We start from the raw sequence: 16,829 nt of genomic DNA on the forward strand, positions 1-16,829 counted from the left end.
TGGACAGTGTTACAGTTAGATACATCAATCTCTAAGGTGGCACAAAGATAGATGCTATGCTTTGCACGAATGTGCTTTATCTGAGCCCACACATGTTAAGCTTCATTAAGAGCAACTTACCTACCTGTATTACACAATAGTGCAGTGGACATGCTGTCAAGAGAGTGCATATGCCCAGGTGAACGGCATCTGTAACCTTAAGTGGCAAGGCACAGGTGGACTCCATTGACAATACAAAATTCTTTTTTTTTTTTGTCAGTTGTGGTTCTCCCTGGTGGGTCTCCATCTGTGCTAAAGATGTATGTGGCCACCATTGGGGTGCACCACAGTGCTGTGGATGGTTTTATGCTGGGGACTCTTAACCTTATTATAACCTTTCTATATAGAGCAAGGCACCATAAGCCAACATACTCTCCCACAGCATGTCATGGGATCTCCTCCCCTTTGTTGAACTCCTTGAAAAAGACCTTCAAGATAAACTTAAATTGGTGTCTCTATGATGAACGTGATAAATGCCCAGCCCCTACCATGACATGCCACACTCCAAATGCCAGAGTCTCATCCTCATGGGCATCACTTAATGGTGTGCTCTTTCTCCAAGCTCTTCAGGGTTAATGTCATCATCCCCAGCGGTGTGAGAGTGGTGTTTATTTCTAAATACCTTTCCAGCCAGTCCTCATGACATTGTGGCAAGTGGTGCTCACTATCCATGTCAGTTACGAGAGGTGAAATAGAACACTCATTAAATATCTAACTGTAGCTCAGTAAACACTGTATAAACATCAGTGCTCCTTGTCACATGGATCTAGCACTGATTCGGGAACTGTGGCTCAGTAAACACTGGATAAACATCAGTGTTCCTTGTCATATGGAACTAGCGCTGATTTGGGAACTTTAACAAGAAGGATCCATGGAAATGATGGCTGTATGACAACAGCATTTATATCACATACTGTGTTATATGGTGACTTTATGACTTTGTTGAATGGTTTCAGCATGCACACACAATTATATAGTCAGGTGATTCTCAGATCCCCTGGTGGTTCATCTCATCTCATTATCTCTAGCCACTTTATCCTTCTACAGGGTCGCAGGCAAGCTGTAGCCTATCCCAGCTGACTACAGGCGAAAGCCGGGGTACACCCTGGACAAGTCGCCAGGTCATCACAGGGCTGACACATGCTGTAGACACAGACAACCATTCACACTCACATTCACACCTACGGTCAATTTAGAGTCACCAGTAAACCTAACCTGCATGTCTTTGGACTGTGGGGGAAACCGGAGCACCCGGAGGAAACCCACGCAGACACAGGGAGAACATGCAAACTCCGCACAGAAAGGCCCTCGCCGGCCATGGGGCTTGAACCCAGACCTTCTTGCTGTGAGGCGACAGCGCTAACCACTACACCACCGTGCTGCCCCCCGGTGGTTATCAATGTTAATTGAATCACATTTAGATATATGGCTGGTGTTTTTGCATTATTATTGAACAAAGAGTAGGTTGAAAACCTAATGATTTATGAGCTCTTGGTAGTTAACCAAGAGCTCATTAAATCAGTAATCAATTGTAGCAGCCAGTTTTAATGGAGAAAGCAGATTTGTTCAGGTCCAGTATGTTACTAAATTTATCCCATAGTAATTTTATTTATTTTTGTGATAATAGTGTGTGTGCATGCATGTGTGTTATATTTTACATAATGGTATGGATTCCAATGGGTAGGTCTGGTTCCAGTGGTGATATGGTTTGCCAAGCATTCACTGAGTATACAAGAGCATGTGCTCATGCTGGACACCCATTACACAACTGGAGAGCACATTTTCCTCTATGTGGTATGTAACACAGATACAATATTTTCTGGTTAATGTTGAGTTGTATGATGAATCATATGATGTTTGTTGTGTATTTGAATGTGTATTTGGAAGAGAATGAGTTAGACAATATAAACAGCATGGTATTGAATTTTATATTAGATAAATTACTTCTTTGCAAATGTACATGTGTATTTAAGATGTGTAGTGTTATGCCTTTTTTAAAATAATTTGTATAGATTGAAATTTGTGGATTGTGAAATCTTTGATTTTGATTTTGGTTTGTGCAGGGATTGAATGCTCCACAGGACTCCTTTACAGAGAGTGCATCACATGTTGTCCTGTGCACTGCAATACTGAACACATCTGCATTGACAGCAAACTACAGTGTTTGGATGGCTGCTATTGTCCAGATGGTAAAAAAAAATAATAATAATAATTCAACTTGCATTTTAGGTATGCTTATAAAACTGGAATTCACAGTCCCTCCAAAAGTATTGGAATAACAAGGCCAGTTATTTTTGCTTTTGCTAAACACTGAAGACTGCTGGGTTTGAGATGAAAAGATGAATATGAGACGATAGATCAGAATTTGAACTTTCATTTCCTAATGTTTCACACATCTAGATGCAAATACCTTAGAACACGGTACCTTTGTTAGCAGACTAAACACATTTTAGGTAAGCAAAATCAATTAATTAAAGTAAATTAAAGTAAATAGCACTTAATATTTGGTTGCTTATCCCTTGATTGCAATAACTGCATCAAGCTGTTAACTCACTGCCATCACCAGACTGTTGCATTCTTTTTTTGTGATACTTTCCCATGCTTGCATAGCAGCTTCTTTCAGTTGTTGTTTTTCATGGGTTTCTCCCTTCAGTTTCCTCTTTAGGAGATGAAATGCATTGTCAGTTAAATTAAGGCTTGGTGGATGACTTGGCCAGTTTAAAACCTTTCATGTTTTTTTTCCCTTATGAAGTGCTTTTTTGTGTTAGCAGTGTGTTTGAAATCATTGTCTTGCTGCATAATGAAGTTCCCCCAATGAGATTGGATGTATTTCTCTGTAAATTGGCAGACAGAATGTTTCTGTAGACTTCTGAATTCATTTTGCTGCCATCATCATGAGTTAAATCAGCAATAAAAATTAAAGCCGCAAGCGGCCTTGACGGGCCCCCGCGCCAGCGGCCAAGGGGGGCGGGGGCATGCGTCCCCGCGAAATACCTTCCACAGCTTCTTCGGCAAGAGACATTAGTCCCACAATGGCGACAAAGCACAGAATTGGACACATGGCAACAATAGGGTCTCGCACTGTATGGTGCTCGGGCCCTAATAATAATAATAATAATAATAATAATAATCCTTCAAAAACAATAGGGTCTCGCACTGTACGGTGCTCGGGCCCTAATAATAATAATAATAACTAGAAACTATATGCCAAGCAGGCACCTTAATGCGAGAGGCAAAAATCACAACACGTTAGGGGGCGCTATAGAGGCCCTGAGGCCCGCCTGGATCTGGGCTTTTGGTTCTCAGTAGCGGTGGCAGTCTAAGAAAAAGGAGCCAAATTTCGTGCGTTGTCGACCATGGCAAGCGCCCCAATAAGGGTCTTGTAAAGAGTTTGCTTGCCAAGTTTGACAAATCAGAAGCTGCAATATCATTTCTGCCATAACCAGCACCCCCAGGGGCGAAAGTGCACAAAATTTGGCGTATATGTCAGGTGAGCTATGAAGAGTTTGCGTATGAAGTTTGATGACAATTGAGTAAATAGAAGATGAGATATAGATTTTTGAAGAATAAATTTTTTGGTTTTTCCCATGTCAGTAGGTGGCGCTATGCTGTACATGAGCAATTATGAGTTGGAAAAATAAGTGTCTACAACAGCAACGTACTATCACAAGGTAGTGGTGTGAAGGAAAAGCATTATGGAATTATTTACCAAAAACCCGTTTTGGAGCAATTGCGTCGGCCAAAAACAGCGCCCCCCATGGACGAAAATTCCCAAAATGTGGTATACATGACATGGGAGGTAGTAAGAGGGTGGCCGTGAAGTTTGACCAAATTTGAGGAAAGATTGGAATTTTTGCCCAAAAATAGCGCCCCCAGTGGCGAAATATCACAGAAATTGGGTAACATGTCAGAAGCCCAATGAGTGATTTGCGTGTGAAGTATGAGCAGTTTTGAGCAATTAGAAGATTTGTTATGAATTTTTAAGCATGTAAAATTTTGCATCGAAAATTGATTGACGTATAACTTCTGAACGGTTTATCCTACGTGAAACGTATTTAGTAACTTTTGTCAGCCATGTCTGTAGATGATGTGTATAAATTTTGGTGACATTCCTATGAACGGTCTAGGAGGAGTTGCGCCGTCTTCGTGGCCATGCATTTCGCACAAAAGTGAAATTACCTCACTTCCTGTTGGGCGTGGCTAATGCATTGGCATTACATTTTTGTCCGGCTTAGTGAGATACATATGCGTACCAAATGGCATGCCACTACTACAAACTACATGGCACCCAGGCACCGTAATGCGGGAGGCCAAAATCACAACGACTTAGGGGGCGCTATGGAGGCCCTGAGCCCCGGCCAAGTTTGGGCTTCTGGTTCTGAGTAGCGGTGGCAATTCTCGGAACTGGTGCCAAATTTCGTGCGTTTTCGCCCATGGCAAGCGCCCCAAAAATGGCCCAACAGCGGAGAAAAATAAAGAAGAAGAAGAAGACGGAAGAAGAAGAAGAAGAAGAAGAAGAAGAATAGTGAACTCTTACAAGAACAATAGGGCCTTCGCCCATTCGGGCTCGGGCCCTAATTAGTGAGCCTATTCTAGAAGCAGCTCTGCAAGCTCAAGCCATGACACTACCTCCAGTGAACATGAGCTCATATGTTTTGGATCATGAGCAGATCCTTTCTCCACACTTTGGCCTTTCCATCACCTTGGTAGAGTTTAATCTAGATTCCAGAACTTTTGTGGCTCATCTATGTATTTCTTTGTGAATTCCAGTCTGGTCTTCCAATTCTTATTGCTGATGAGTGGTTTTCATCTTTTGGTATGCCCTCAATATGGAAATCCATCCATCCATTATCCATAACTGCTTATCCTGTGCAGGGTCACTGGCAAGCTGGAGTCTATCCCACCTGACTATGGGCGAGAGGCAGGGTTACCATTAAAATGTGACATGCTTTTTAAAGTTAGAGTTTCATTAGCAGTTTTTGTTTAAATCTAGCTATAGGTCAGCTGTAATTATAGTCCCATCCATTATCCATAACTGCTTATCAAGTTGCCAAGGTCATTGCAGGGCTGACACATAGGCAAACAACCATTCATACTCACACTATGGTCAATTTAGAGCCCCCAGTTAGCCTAACCTGCATGTCTTTGGACTGTGGGGGAAACCAGAGCACCCAGAGGAAACCCATGCAGACACAGGGAGAACATGCAAACTCTACACAGAAAGGCCCCCTTTGGCTATTGGGCTCAAACCCAAATCTTGCTGTGAGGTGACAGTCCCACCCTCAATATTTCTGCTCTGAAAGTCTTTTCTGAATGATGCTTTTGCTTCTGCAACACTTATATAATGGCACTGATTAATTTTATGACATATGGCTTCCTTTTCTTCCATAGACACCTCTCTGGTCTTTTCTTGTGGGTTTATCCTTTTAACAACAAATGCAGATTTCACAGGTAAAACCTGGTGATCAAATGAAGAGTAGACATTCAAAGCTATTAATTGTTGAAACAATCAATATAACAGGGTATACCTGGGCAACAAGTAACAACTGTCAGTCACATATTCCATTTTTGATCACTTGAAAAATGGGTAGGTTCAAACAAAAAGATGCAGTGTTCTAAGTTGTTTAACACATCAGGAAGGGCATCAGATCAAATATGCAGATCATGATGATCTGCTGTGGTGACCCCTAATGGGAGCAGCCAAAAGAAGAAGAAGAAGAAGAAGAAGAAGAAGAGGAAGCAATAAATATAAAGAAATGAAAGTTGAAATTCTTATCTGTTGTCTCATATCTCTGTTGTCTTTTGATCTCAAACCCTTCAGTTTATGGCAAAAACAAAAGAATTGGCCTTGGCATTCCAATACTTTTGGAGAGGACTGTGTAATAGATTTTAATCTAAGTTACTGTCATACCATGATATTTTGAATATTAACTTCAAGGATTTTTAAAAGAGCACGAGGAGCACATGGTGGAGACTTAAATGTATTTGTCAATTACATTCAAAATTAGTTGTCCAATTATTGCATTTTTGATGGCATTTCTAATCATTTGTGGAGTCTTAATATTTTTTGTGAAGATATAATTTTGATTGGCTATTGATTGGATAATTCCTGCAGTGATTCATATTTTTCAGCTGGCAAAAAATTCCTTTAACTCTAACTGATGATGTGAGTCATTTCTTAATCAGCAATGTCAGAAGATGTATCCTGTAGTTGTGAAAAGATGTTACTGTGTTTTGAAAGGGTCAAATTATAGGCTTGCATCAAACAAAGAAAACAACTAAGAAGATTGCTGAAATTACTGGAATTAGGTGAAGAACTGTCTCACACCTAATTAAAAACTGGAAGGACAATGGTGAACTGTCAACTTTGTTGAAGAAATTTGGTTGGAAAAAATCTTGACTGATGGTGATCAGAGATCACTTAAACACTTGGTGAAGTTGGATAATTAAAGAAAAAAATCAATAGCAGAGCTCATGGCAAGATATAATAGTGAAAGTAAGAGCATTTCCACATGCACAGTGCATCAAGAACTCGCAGGGTTGTGATTAAACAGCTTTGTGGCCATATAAAAACCACTTGTTAGTCAAGTTAAGTCACTTTATTTATCGAGCACATTTAAAACAACCTACAGGTTGACCAAAGTGCTTAAAAGAGTTAACAGATAAAACATAAAAACTCATCAATAAAAAAGAGGCCAAAAAGTGGATAAATGACTACATTAATGAATAATAACAATACAACATGACAGGGCGATAAAGCACATCTAAAATACAATCATATCAAACAACTAAAAAGCCAAAGAAAACAGATGGCTTTTTAACTGGGTCTTAAAACATTTAATGGTGGGGACAGTTTGGATGTAGAGTAGTAGTTTGTTCCACAGCTTTGGCCCTGCTATGTCACAGTCCGGTCCAGTCCATCCATGCCTGAGTTTGTGGGACTTCCATGCCAGCTCCAGACCAGATCCGGGACAGGAATTCAGTCCTGCCCTGCTGTAGGCCATTTTCCCTGAAGTGGCACTCCCACACCTGGTACCACTCCACTCCCATCAGCCAGGGCCTTCTTAAGAACTCTTTGGAGCTACTCCAGTTGCCAGACTGTCTCTTGCAGACTTTCCTCACCTCGCTACAGCCCTTTGGTATTGTGATTTCTCGATTCCCCCCTGCCTGTATTGTTCCATGTTTTTTTGTCTAGTTTTCTGTCCAGTTTTTGCCCCTGTTTTACCTGCCTGTTCTTCTGGATTGTGTTTTTTGCTTCCTCTGCCTGGGTTTCCATTGTCCCTGTTTTCTTCAGTTTTTGTGAAGATTTTTCTGTCCTGTTTTTGTCCCTGACCATGCCTGCCTGCTCTTCTGTGTTTTGACCTCTTGGCCCATTCTTTGACCACTGATTTTTGCCTGAGCCCTATTGTACCTCTGGCCTCTACTTCATTAAAGAAGTTCTTTTCTGTACACTGCCTGTTTTGAGTCTGCTCTTGGGCCCTCACTTCACCTCAGCTCGCCATTTCTGACAGCACAGTCTGGCCAACATGGACCCAGCAGATTTCGCCCAGCTAAGAGCAGCAGTGCAAAAACAGGGAGCTCTCCTTGGGACCCACCAACAGGACATCCAACAGGTGAACCAGAACCTTGTCACCATCTTTAACACTCTTGAGCTTCTTGCCACTCATCTACAACAGCTTCAAGTAACGTCTGCTCCTACACAACCCCCTCCGCCTACCGCTCCCCCAGCTTCTGCTCCAGCCCTCTTCAGAGAGCCGAGACTTCCTGCCCCACAGCCATACAACGGAGAACCAGGTACCTGCTGATCATTTTTATCTCAATGCTCGCTAACCCTTGAGCCTCAACCACTGGCCTTCCCTACAGAGTGTTCCTGAGTGGCCTACACCATCACTTTCCTCACGGGTGAAGCTCGGGAGTGGGGAACAGCTATGTGGGACCCCAATGCACCATGCTGCACCAGCTTCAAGAATTTCACAGAGGAGATGAGGTGAACCTTTAATCATTCTCTGTCTGGCAGAGAGGCAGCAAGATAAATCATGGGACTGCAGCAAGGTGCCCGGTCCATGTTTGATTATGCGATTGAGTTTCGTACTTTGGTGGCATCTTGTGGCTGGAATGAGAATGCCTTGTTTGACGCATTTTTGAACAGGCTGTCAGACTCCATCAAGGATGAACTGGTCTCACGAGAACTGTCACCTGATCTCCCCAGTCTCATGGACCTCGCCAGTCGTATTGACTCCTGGATCAGACAGCGGGTGAAAGAAAGAACTCGGACTAGTCTTGCTTCCCCTCAGCCTCCCATCCCTTCCGCTGAGCCAATGCAGGTAGACCAAGTCTACATCTCATCTGAGGAATGACAGCGCTGTCGGGATATGAGGGCATATTTTTATTGTGGACAGCTGGGGCATTTCTGCTAATCTTGCCCTTTAAAAGGAAGAGCCCACCAGTGAGTTTAGGGGCCCTGGTGGGCAATGTCCAGAATCAGCTCCTTACTGATCGACCACTACTCCCAGTGGTCATCATCTATGGCAATCAGCCCCATGACCTCCAGGCACTCATTGATTCAGGGGCTGACAGAAACCTGATCTACTCTACCACCACCACCAAGTGCCTGGGGATTCCACTACTGGCTCTGAACCCGTCTCTCACTGTCCTGACCCTTAACTGTACTGGTCTAACCACTATCACCCATAAAACAGCCCTGGTCACCTTAAGAATTTTGGGCAACCACTCTGAATCCATCCAGTTTTTCGTCATGAGCAATCCCCATGTGCCCATAGTTCTTGGTCTGCCCTGGCTAACTCTACATAACCCCCATGTCAACTGGACTAACAACACCATTTTAAGATGGAGTCAATTCTGTTTATTGTCATGCCTGAGATCTGCCCTCCCTCACGCTGAGCTGCTCCAGCCCACCATTGGTGAATATCCTGACCTCTCTAATGTGCCTCCCAAGTATAATGACTTAAAACCTGTGTTCAGCAAGTCTCAAGCTGTTTCCCTTCCTCCCCATAGGCCCTATGACTGTGGAATTGACTTTCTCCCTGGCACTGCACCACCTTTACTCTCTATCTCCTTCTGAAAGGCAAGCCATGGATAAATACATATCACCGAGTCCCTAGCAGCTGGACTTATTCGTCCCTCCTCTTCTCCTGCAGGGGCAGGATTCTTTTTTGTGGAGAAGAAGGACAAATCCTTGTGCCCTTGCATTGATTACCGGGGGCTAAATGATATCACCATCAAGAACCGTTACCCCCTATTTCTCATGACTATGGCATTTGAGTTACTCCAGGGAGCCCAGATTTTCACCAAGCTAGACCTGCACAATGCTTACCACCTCGTGAGCATCAGGGAAGGGGACAAATGGAAGACGACGTTCAACACCCCCACGGGCCACTACGAATATCTTGTAGTCACGTTCGGTCTGACTAATGCTAACACAGTTTTCCAGGCCCTCATTAATGATGTCCTGAGGGACTGCCTTAACCTTTTTGTTTTTGTTTATCTGGACGATATATTGATTTTTTCCTGCTCCCTTGATGAACACCGCATCCACGTCAGGCAGGTCCTTCAACGAGTCCTGGAAAATAAACTCTTTGTTAAGGCCAAAAAATGTGAGTTCCATAGAAGCTCTGTCTCCTTTCTGGGTTTCATTATCTCCCTTGCACAGATTCAGATGGACCCCCTGAAACTCAAGGCAGTTGCTGACTGATCCACCCCATCCTCTCGGCGAGAACTCCAGTGGTTCCTTGGGTTTGTGAATTGTTATAGGCAATTCATCAGGAACTTTAGTATGGTAGCTGGACCCCTCATGGCTCTAACTTCCACCAAGGTCCCTTTCAGCTGGGGGGAAGGGGCCGAGAAGGTGTTCTCTGAGCTCAAAGAAAGATTCATGTCAGCACCCATACTCACCATTCCAGATCCATTCCGGTAGTTCATGGTTGAGGTCGATGCTTCGGAGTCAGGGGTCAGAACCATATTGTCCCAAAGATCGGCTAGTGACAACAAGCATCATCCTTGCTCCTTCTTCTCTCGTCAGCTTTCCCCCTCTGAGAGAAACTATGATGTTGGCAATAGGGAACTGTTGGCCATTAAACTGGCTTTGGAAGAATGGAGACATTGGTTGGAGGGGTTAGACCTTCCCTTCATCATATGGACAGATCACAAGAACCTCGAATACCTCAGGACTGCTAAGCGCCTCAATTCTCGCCAGGCCCGATGGTCTCTCTTCTCACTTCAAGTTCACACTTTCCTTCTGCCCAGGCTCTAAGAATGGTAAGCCTTGTCCAGAATGTTCTCTCCCCTCCAGGAGGAATCGACCTCCCCTGAGACCATCCTTCCTCTACAGTGCCTGGTGGGGGCCACTGTTAGAGGTGGAAACCCTGGTCCAGAAGGCCCATGAGCAGGACCCAGGGCCCAGCAATGCACCTCCAAACCATTCCTGTTTCTGTGTGGGTACAGGTGTTGCAGTGGGGTCATGGTTCCAGAATGGCGTCCCACCCAAGAGCAGCCCAGACTCTGGCACTCATCCGACAACATTTTTGGTGGCCATCCATCAAAGAGGATGTCCAGAAGTTTGTGGCATCTTGCAACATCTGCACCAGGAACAAGACTGACAACAGACCCCCTGCTGGCCTCCTGAGACCCCTTCCTGTTCCCCACCAGCCCTGGTCACACATAGCCCTGGATTTTGTCACAGGACTCCCTAATTCAGGTGGCAATACTTGTATCCTCACTGTTGTTGACCGTTTTTCTAAAGCTATTCATTTTATCCCTCTGCCCAAGCTTCCCACAGCCAAAGAGACCACCGAACTGCTGATACTCCATGTTTTTCATCTACATGGACTCCCCTCAGACATCATGTCAGACCACGGACCCCAGTTCTCTGCCCAATCCTGGAAAGCCTTCTGTAAACTCATTGGTGCTTCTTGCAGTCTGTCTTCAGGTTTCCACCCTCAGACCAATGGACAGACAGAACGGGCCAACCAGGAGCTGGAAGTGGCCCTTAGGTGCATGGTGTCCAAGGATGCTGCCTCCTGGAGCAAGACCCTTCCTTGGATAGAGTATGCTCACAACTCCTTACCCAACTCTGCTACTGGTCTTTCCCCCTTCCAGTGCTCTCTGGGTTACCAGCCACCACTCTTCCCCATCCAAGAAGAAGTCATCGCCATGCCCTCTGCCCAGGTGTTTGTGCGCCGCTGCAGGAGAACATGGGCATTGACCAGGAAAAAGCTCCTACATTCTGTCAAAATGTTTAAAGAGCAAACCGACAAACACCGCTTGGCAGCTCCCATCTATCAGGTGGGGCAGTGGGTAATGCTCTCCACTCACCACCTGCCCCTCAAGATGGTCTCCCACAAATTGGCTCCCAGGTTCATAGGGCCCATACCTGTCTCCAAGGTAATAAATCCCTGCTCTGTAAGACTGTCTCTGCCTGTAACCATGCACCGTATTCACCCAACTTTCCATGTCTCCCAAGTCAAACCCCTTGTCTCCAGTTCCCTATCCCCACCCTCCAAACCCCCTCCTCCTCCCAGGTTCATAGATGGTGGTAAGGTATTCATGGTCAGGAGGTTGCTGAAGGTATGATGCCGATGCAGAGGACTCCAGTATCTGGTTGATTGGGGGGGGAGTATGGTCCTGAGGAGAAGAGCTGGGTTCCTGCCAGGTTCATCATGGATCCCACCCTCATCATGGACTTTAGAGATGTCCCGATCCAGGTTTTTGCACTTCCGATCCGATACCGATATTTTTTTTCACTTCCGATCCGATACCGATACTGGCCGATACGATACCGGCCTATCCGAGCAAGTATTAAAGTTCAAAGTTATTTACCTTCCTTACCTAGTTGTCAGACTCATGTTGAAAAGGGTTTTAGTACTCTTGAGAACAGCTAGCCAGCTGAATTAGGTGAGTTTGAATAATACACAATGGTTGATAACAAGAAACTGACCTGTTTATTCAGGGATAAACACAAAATAGACAGCATTATAAATAAAAAAACAGAAATGGCATCAGTGGTCAGTAAAAAGTGCAAATAAGACTGTAAACTGTATCAAAAAAGCAAAGCACATAAACAACCTTATCTGTATCTATAATATAGTCTATTAACTCAGCATCAGTACTCTTCTCTTGAACAAGTGTAAACCAAGGCTTTAAAAATCAGTGCAAATAATACTGTAAACTATTTAAAAACAAAAATGCCTTCTACTCCCCAATCTCCTCCACACTTTGTTGCTCCATTTTCATCTACACACTCCCTTCAACTGTTTGCCCTGACTGCAGTCCGAGCATGCTGGGGAAATTCTTTTTTACAAAGACAAGCATTTCAAGATGCTCAGGTGTCAGCCTGCTCCTGTGTTCATCAATGATGAGTGAGACTGTGCTAAAAAGCCTCTCACTCTCAACGCTGGTGCAAGGAGCACTGAGGAACTTGGCTGCTGTTGCTGCCAGGGTGGGTAGTCGAGCCTGATTGTCTCTCCAGTAGTGAAAAGGATTGCTCTTGCGCCCAAGTGGAGGCTCACTGAGGTAGCTCTCCAACTGAAACAGTGCCCCTGGGGTGATCTGCTGCTCCTCAGACGGACCTGCTGTGCAGCTCTCCTCCAGTATCTCGTCAAAGAAGCTGCCCAGGCTGCTGGTTGAGCTTCCAGCCTCCATTCCTGTTGTTTGTCTTGCTGTCTCAGCCTCAGTCACACCTTCTCCAGAGGGCATGGTTTTCAGTTCTTGGTTCATTTTCATCACCTCTACCTTTAGTGCTTCCTTTGCCTGATCCAGGTTGGTAGCATTGGTGAAGAACCTTAACATTTGGATAAAATGTAATAAAGATGTATCTATTATTTTATATTGTTTCAGCCAGTCTCCACATATTACTGTTCAATGACAACAAGTAACACACAAAATAGATCACAAATGATCAGCAAATGATCAACAGTGACCTTAATTTCCTCACCCATCAGATAACTGAAGAAAATTAAGAATAATAACAATAATAATAAATAATGATAAAAATAATAATAAATAATGATAAATATAATAATAATAATAATAATATCTAAAAAACAAAAGGCTACTGAAATACTGACAAAGAAATAAATGCCAGCTGTAGAGTAAAATATTTTTAATATTGTACTAAAGCTTATAGCATGCTCAAATAATTATAAAACACTTACTTGTCTTTATAGCGTGGATCTAGCATTGTTGCCACGGCATAGAGGGGTTCCTTTTCCACAAGGTAAAAACGTGTGTGAACCGCATCAAGTAATGTGGCCTTCATGGTTTGAATACCTCGGTGTTCTTCACTCTCATTCTCCAGAAAGCGTGTCAGCACGCGGACAGATGGGATAACATCGGCTGCTGTGGCGGAAGCTGCACTGACCTCGGCTGTCAGCTCTTGGAAGGGTTTAAGGACTGTCGCCGTTTTCTCTAGCAGCGACCATTGGTTTCCATTTAACGTGGCTGGCAGATTGCTGTTACTATCCGATGCATAGGACTGCAGTGCCCGCTTACAATGCACCAGGCTGTCGATCATCATTTTCGTACTGCTCCATCTGGTCTTTACGTCCTGTTGTAAACACTTCAGTTCAATATTCAACTCGTCCTCAACATCTTCGAGTTCAGCGCAGGCCTTGGGGGAGTGTTTGAAGTGGGTCACTATTTTTCTCCCGTTGGCAATGGCATCGCTTACAGCTCGCTGTGCCAATAGACCTTGTTGGACAATGAGCTGTAAGGTGTGCGCAAAACATCCCAGGCTGGGCACCCCAAGCTGATCCATTGCCCTTTTCATATTGGCCGCGTTATCTCTTAGAATTACGTGGACCCTATTTTTGTCAATCTTCCAAGCTCGTAGCATATGTTCCATGGCATCTGTGATGGCATTCGCTGTGTGTGAGCCTCTAAACTCACGTGCATGTAAAACAGCGCTCTTTGGGGTGAAGTCCGGCCCAATCCAGTGTGCAGTTAAACTTAGTAGAGATAAAGGGCGGTGATCACAGCTCCATATGTCCGTTGTGAAACTAAGAGCATTTGTACTCTCTACTTGTTTGGCAATGTTATCTCGAACATCTTTGTGAATCTGGGGGATAGTCTTCTCAAGGATGTAATGACGGCTGGGCATGTTGTACCGTGGTTCCAGGTGTTGGATGGTGCGTCTAAATCCCACTTTACTCACGAGCGATAATGGCTCGTCATCCAGAATGATTTCCTCGGCAATGACCCTTGTTATCCCCTGGGCTTTGGCACTGTTCAGTGCCAGTTTTGTCACGCTGAGCAAAAGTTTCTGCTAGTGTTAGTTGTGTAGGACCTTTATTTTTGTCTGCATTTTTTTTAAGATACTCTTCGTGTTCTTTATGGTGGTATTTTGCTAAATGCTTTATTAAGTTGGTTGTATTAAAACTTCTTACAGCTTTACCACCACGCCTGACTTTATTGTGGCATACGTTGCACTCCACCTCTTCGTCTTTGTCGTCCTTTAGGGTAAAATGATCCCACACAGCTGACATCTTTACCGTTAAACTACTGCTAAATTTACATCACCGTGATAATGTAGAAGATGCCACTGAGGTAAATTGTAAGACGCTAATGCTGGTGCTGAAGGTGTGCTGGAAAATGCGGACCGGATTTTGGGGAAACCAGAGCAAAAAACTGGAATGGATTATCTAAATCGGTGCGCTGGAAAACCCGGAGCGGACTTTTTAAAAAAATGGATCGGGAGTCTGGATCGGAATTTTTCCGCGCCTGCCGATCCGATCCCGATGCGCATTTTTTGCTGATATCGGCGGCCGATCCGATCCTAATATCGGATCGGGACAACCCTAATGGACTTCCACCAACAACATTCTGAGGCACTCCCTAAGGTGCCTGGAGGCGCCTGTTGAAGGGGGGGGGTACTGTCACAGTCTGGTCCAGTCCATCCATGCCTGACTTTGTGGGACTTCCAGGCCAGATTCAGGACAGGAATTCAGTCCTGCCCTGCTGTAGGCCATTTTCCCTGAAGCGGCACTCCCACACCTGCTACCACTCCGCTCCCATCAGCCAGGGCCTTCTTAAGAGCTGTTTGGAGCTACTCCAGTTGCCAGACTGTCTCTTGCAGACTTTCCTCGCCTCGTGACAGCCCTTTGGTATTGTGACTTCTTGATTCCCCCCTGCCTGTATTGTTCCGTGTTTTTTTGTCTAGTTTTCTGTTCAGTTTTTGCCCCGTTTTACCTGCCTGTTCTTCTGGATTGTGTTTTTTGCTTCCTCTGCCTGGGTTTCCCTTGTCCCTGTTTTCTTCAGTTTTTGTGAAGATTTTTCTGTCCTGTTTTTGTCCCTGACCATGCCTGCCTGCTCTTCTGTGTTTTGACCTCTTGGCCCATTCTTTGGCCACTGATTTTTGCCTGAGCCCTATTGTACCTCTGCCCTCAACTTCATTAAAAAAGTTATTTTCTGTACACTGCCTGTTTTGAGTCTGCTCCTGGGTCCTCACTTCACCTCAGCTTGCCATTTCTGACATGCTACACAAAAAGCACCATCGCTATCATCTGAAATGACTCTTCAGGATGGAAAGAAGCACCTTATGGACAGTCAAAAGACGCACTTGGAAGATGGCTCTGGACACTTACAGTTTTGTGATGATGGCTGCAGACTACAATTGCCATGATAACTTTAGGACTGCAGTTGTCATGAACAGTCTTGCACTCAAGTTTCCATCAATGAACTAGTGATAACTTCAACAAAATAGACTTTATGCTAAAAATATAACTTACCATGAATTACCTGGTTACACAATTGTACTTTGTGACTAGATAGGACACAGTTATAGAAGCAAGTTATTTATAATCATGTTATCTGTTATCACCCAGATGAGGATGGGTAACCTTTTGAGTCTGGTTCTCAAGGTTTCTTCCTCATGTCATCTGAGGGAGTTTTTCCTTCTCACCATCATCACAGGCTTATTCATCAGGAATAAATAAATTTATGAGGGATAAAATTAGCTCATATGTTTAAACTATATATATGTGGCAGCGGGGGCATGGTCAAGCGCCGGTCTGTGACAGGAGGGCGGAGCCAGGGGAGGTGAGTGGCAGAATCGCTACACCTGACGGTAGTTAACCTGTGTTTTGTGTGTGTTTTCCCAGTAACCGCTCCCTATTTAAGGAGGCAGAGAGAGAGCAGAGGGAGCGCAACCCGGGACCAGATGCAGAGTGTGTGTGTTTGTGTGTATATGGGCTTACTTAGACTGAAAAGTTGTGGAAATAAATAGCCTTCTCTGCTTCAAAGCGTTGTCCTGCCATCCTCTGTGCTCCATCCACACCTTATTAGCGCTACAGTGGTGCCGAAACCCAGGAAAAGGTGGAGCACCAACTTCGCAGCCCCATGGAATCCTCCCTGTTCGCGGACTTGGTCCACGCTCTCGCCACGGCTCAGCAGAGCCAGCACCAGGCACTCGTCATGCTCCGAAAGGAGCAGGAGCGACGCTTTGAAGCCCTGGTGCTGGCCCAGCAGGAAGATCGAGAGGCGTTCCGGCATCTCCTCGTGTCGGCGGGGTCCACCAGCGCCCTGGCCGTGGGCCCGTCTCCCCTCACCATGACCAAGATGGGCCCGCAGGATGACCCCGAGGCATTTATCACCTTGTTCGAGCAAGTCGCCAAAGCCTCGGGGTGGCTGATGGAGCAGCGCGCGGCGCGCCTCCTCCCCCTCCTCAAGGGAGAGGCGCAGCTGGCCACACTACAGCTCCCCGCCGACCACCGGCTGGCCTACGCCGACCTTCGCCGGGCCGTCCTCCAGCGCGTGGGGCACACGCCCGAACAACAGCG

The 16,829-nt window shown here is 45.1% G+C and overlaps 1 protein-coding gene across 1 annotated transcript in view; it reads left to right on the forward strand.

Moving 5' to 3' along the window:
* Window positions 1-16,829, forward strand: part of otog (otogelin) — a 550,025-nt gene that overhangs the window by 107,869 nt on the left and 425,327 nt on the right. The window contains exons 10-11 of the mRNA XM_060911543.1: window positions 1,724-1,833; window positions 2,103-2,228. Of these exons, the coding sequence (XP_060767526.1) occupies window positions 1,724-1,833; window positions 2,103-2,228 (236 nt within the window). The remainder of the gene's footprint in view (window positions 1-1,723; window positions 1,834-2,102; window positions 2,229-16,829) is intronic.

This window comes from Neoarius graeffei, chromosome 27 (genome assembly GCF_027579695.1).
Source record: "Neoarius graeffei isolate fNeoGra1 chromosome 27, fNeoGra1.pri, whole genome shotgun sequence".
Taxonomy (NCBI): Eukaryota; Metazoa; Chordata; class Actinopteri; order Siluriformes; family Ariidae; genus Neoarius; species Neoarius graeffei.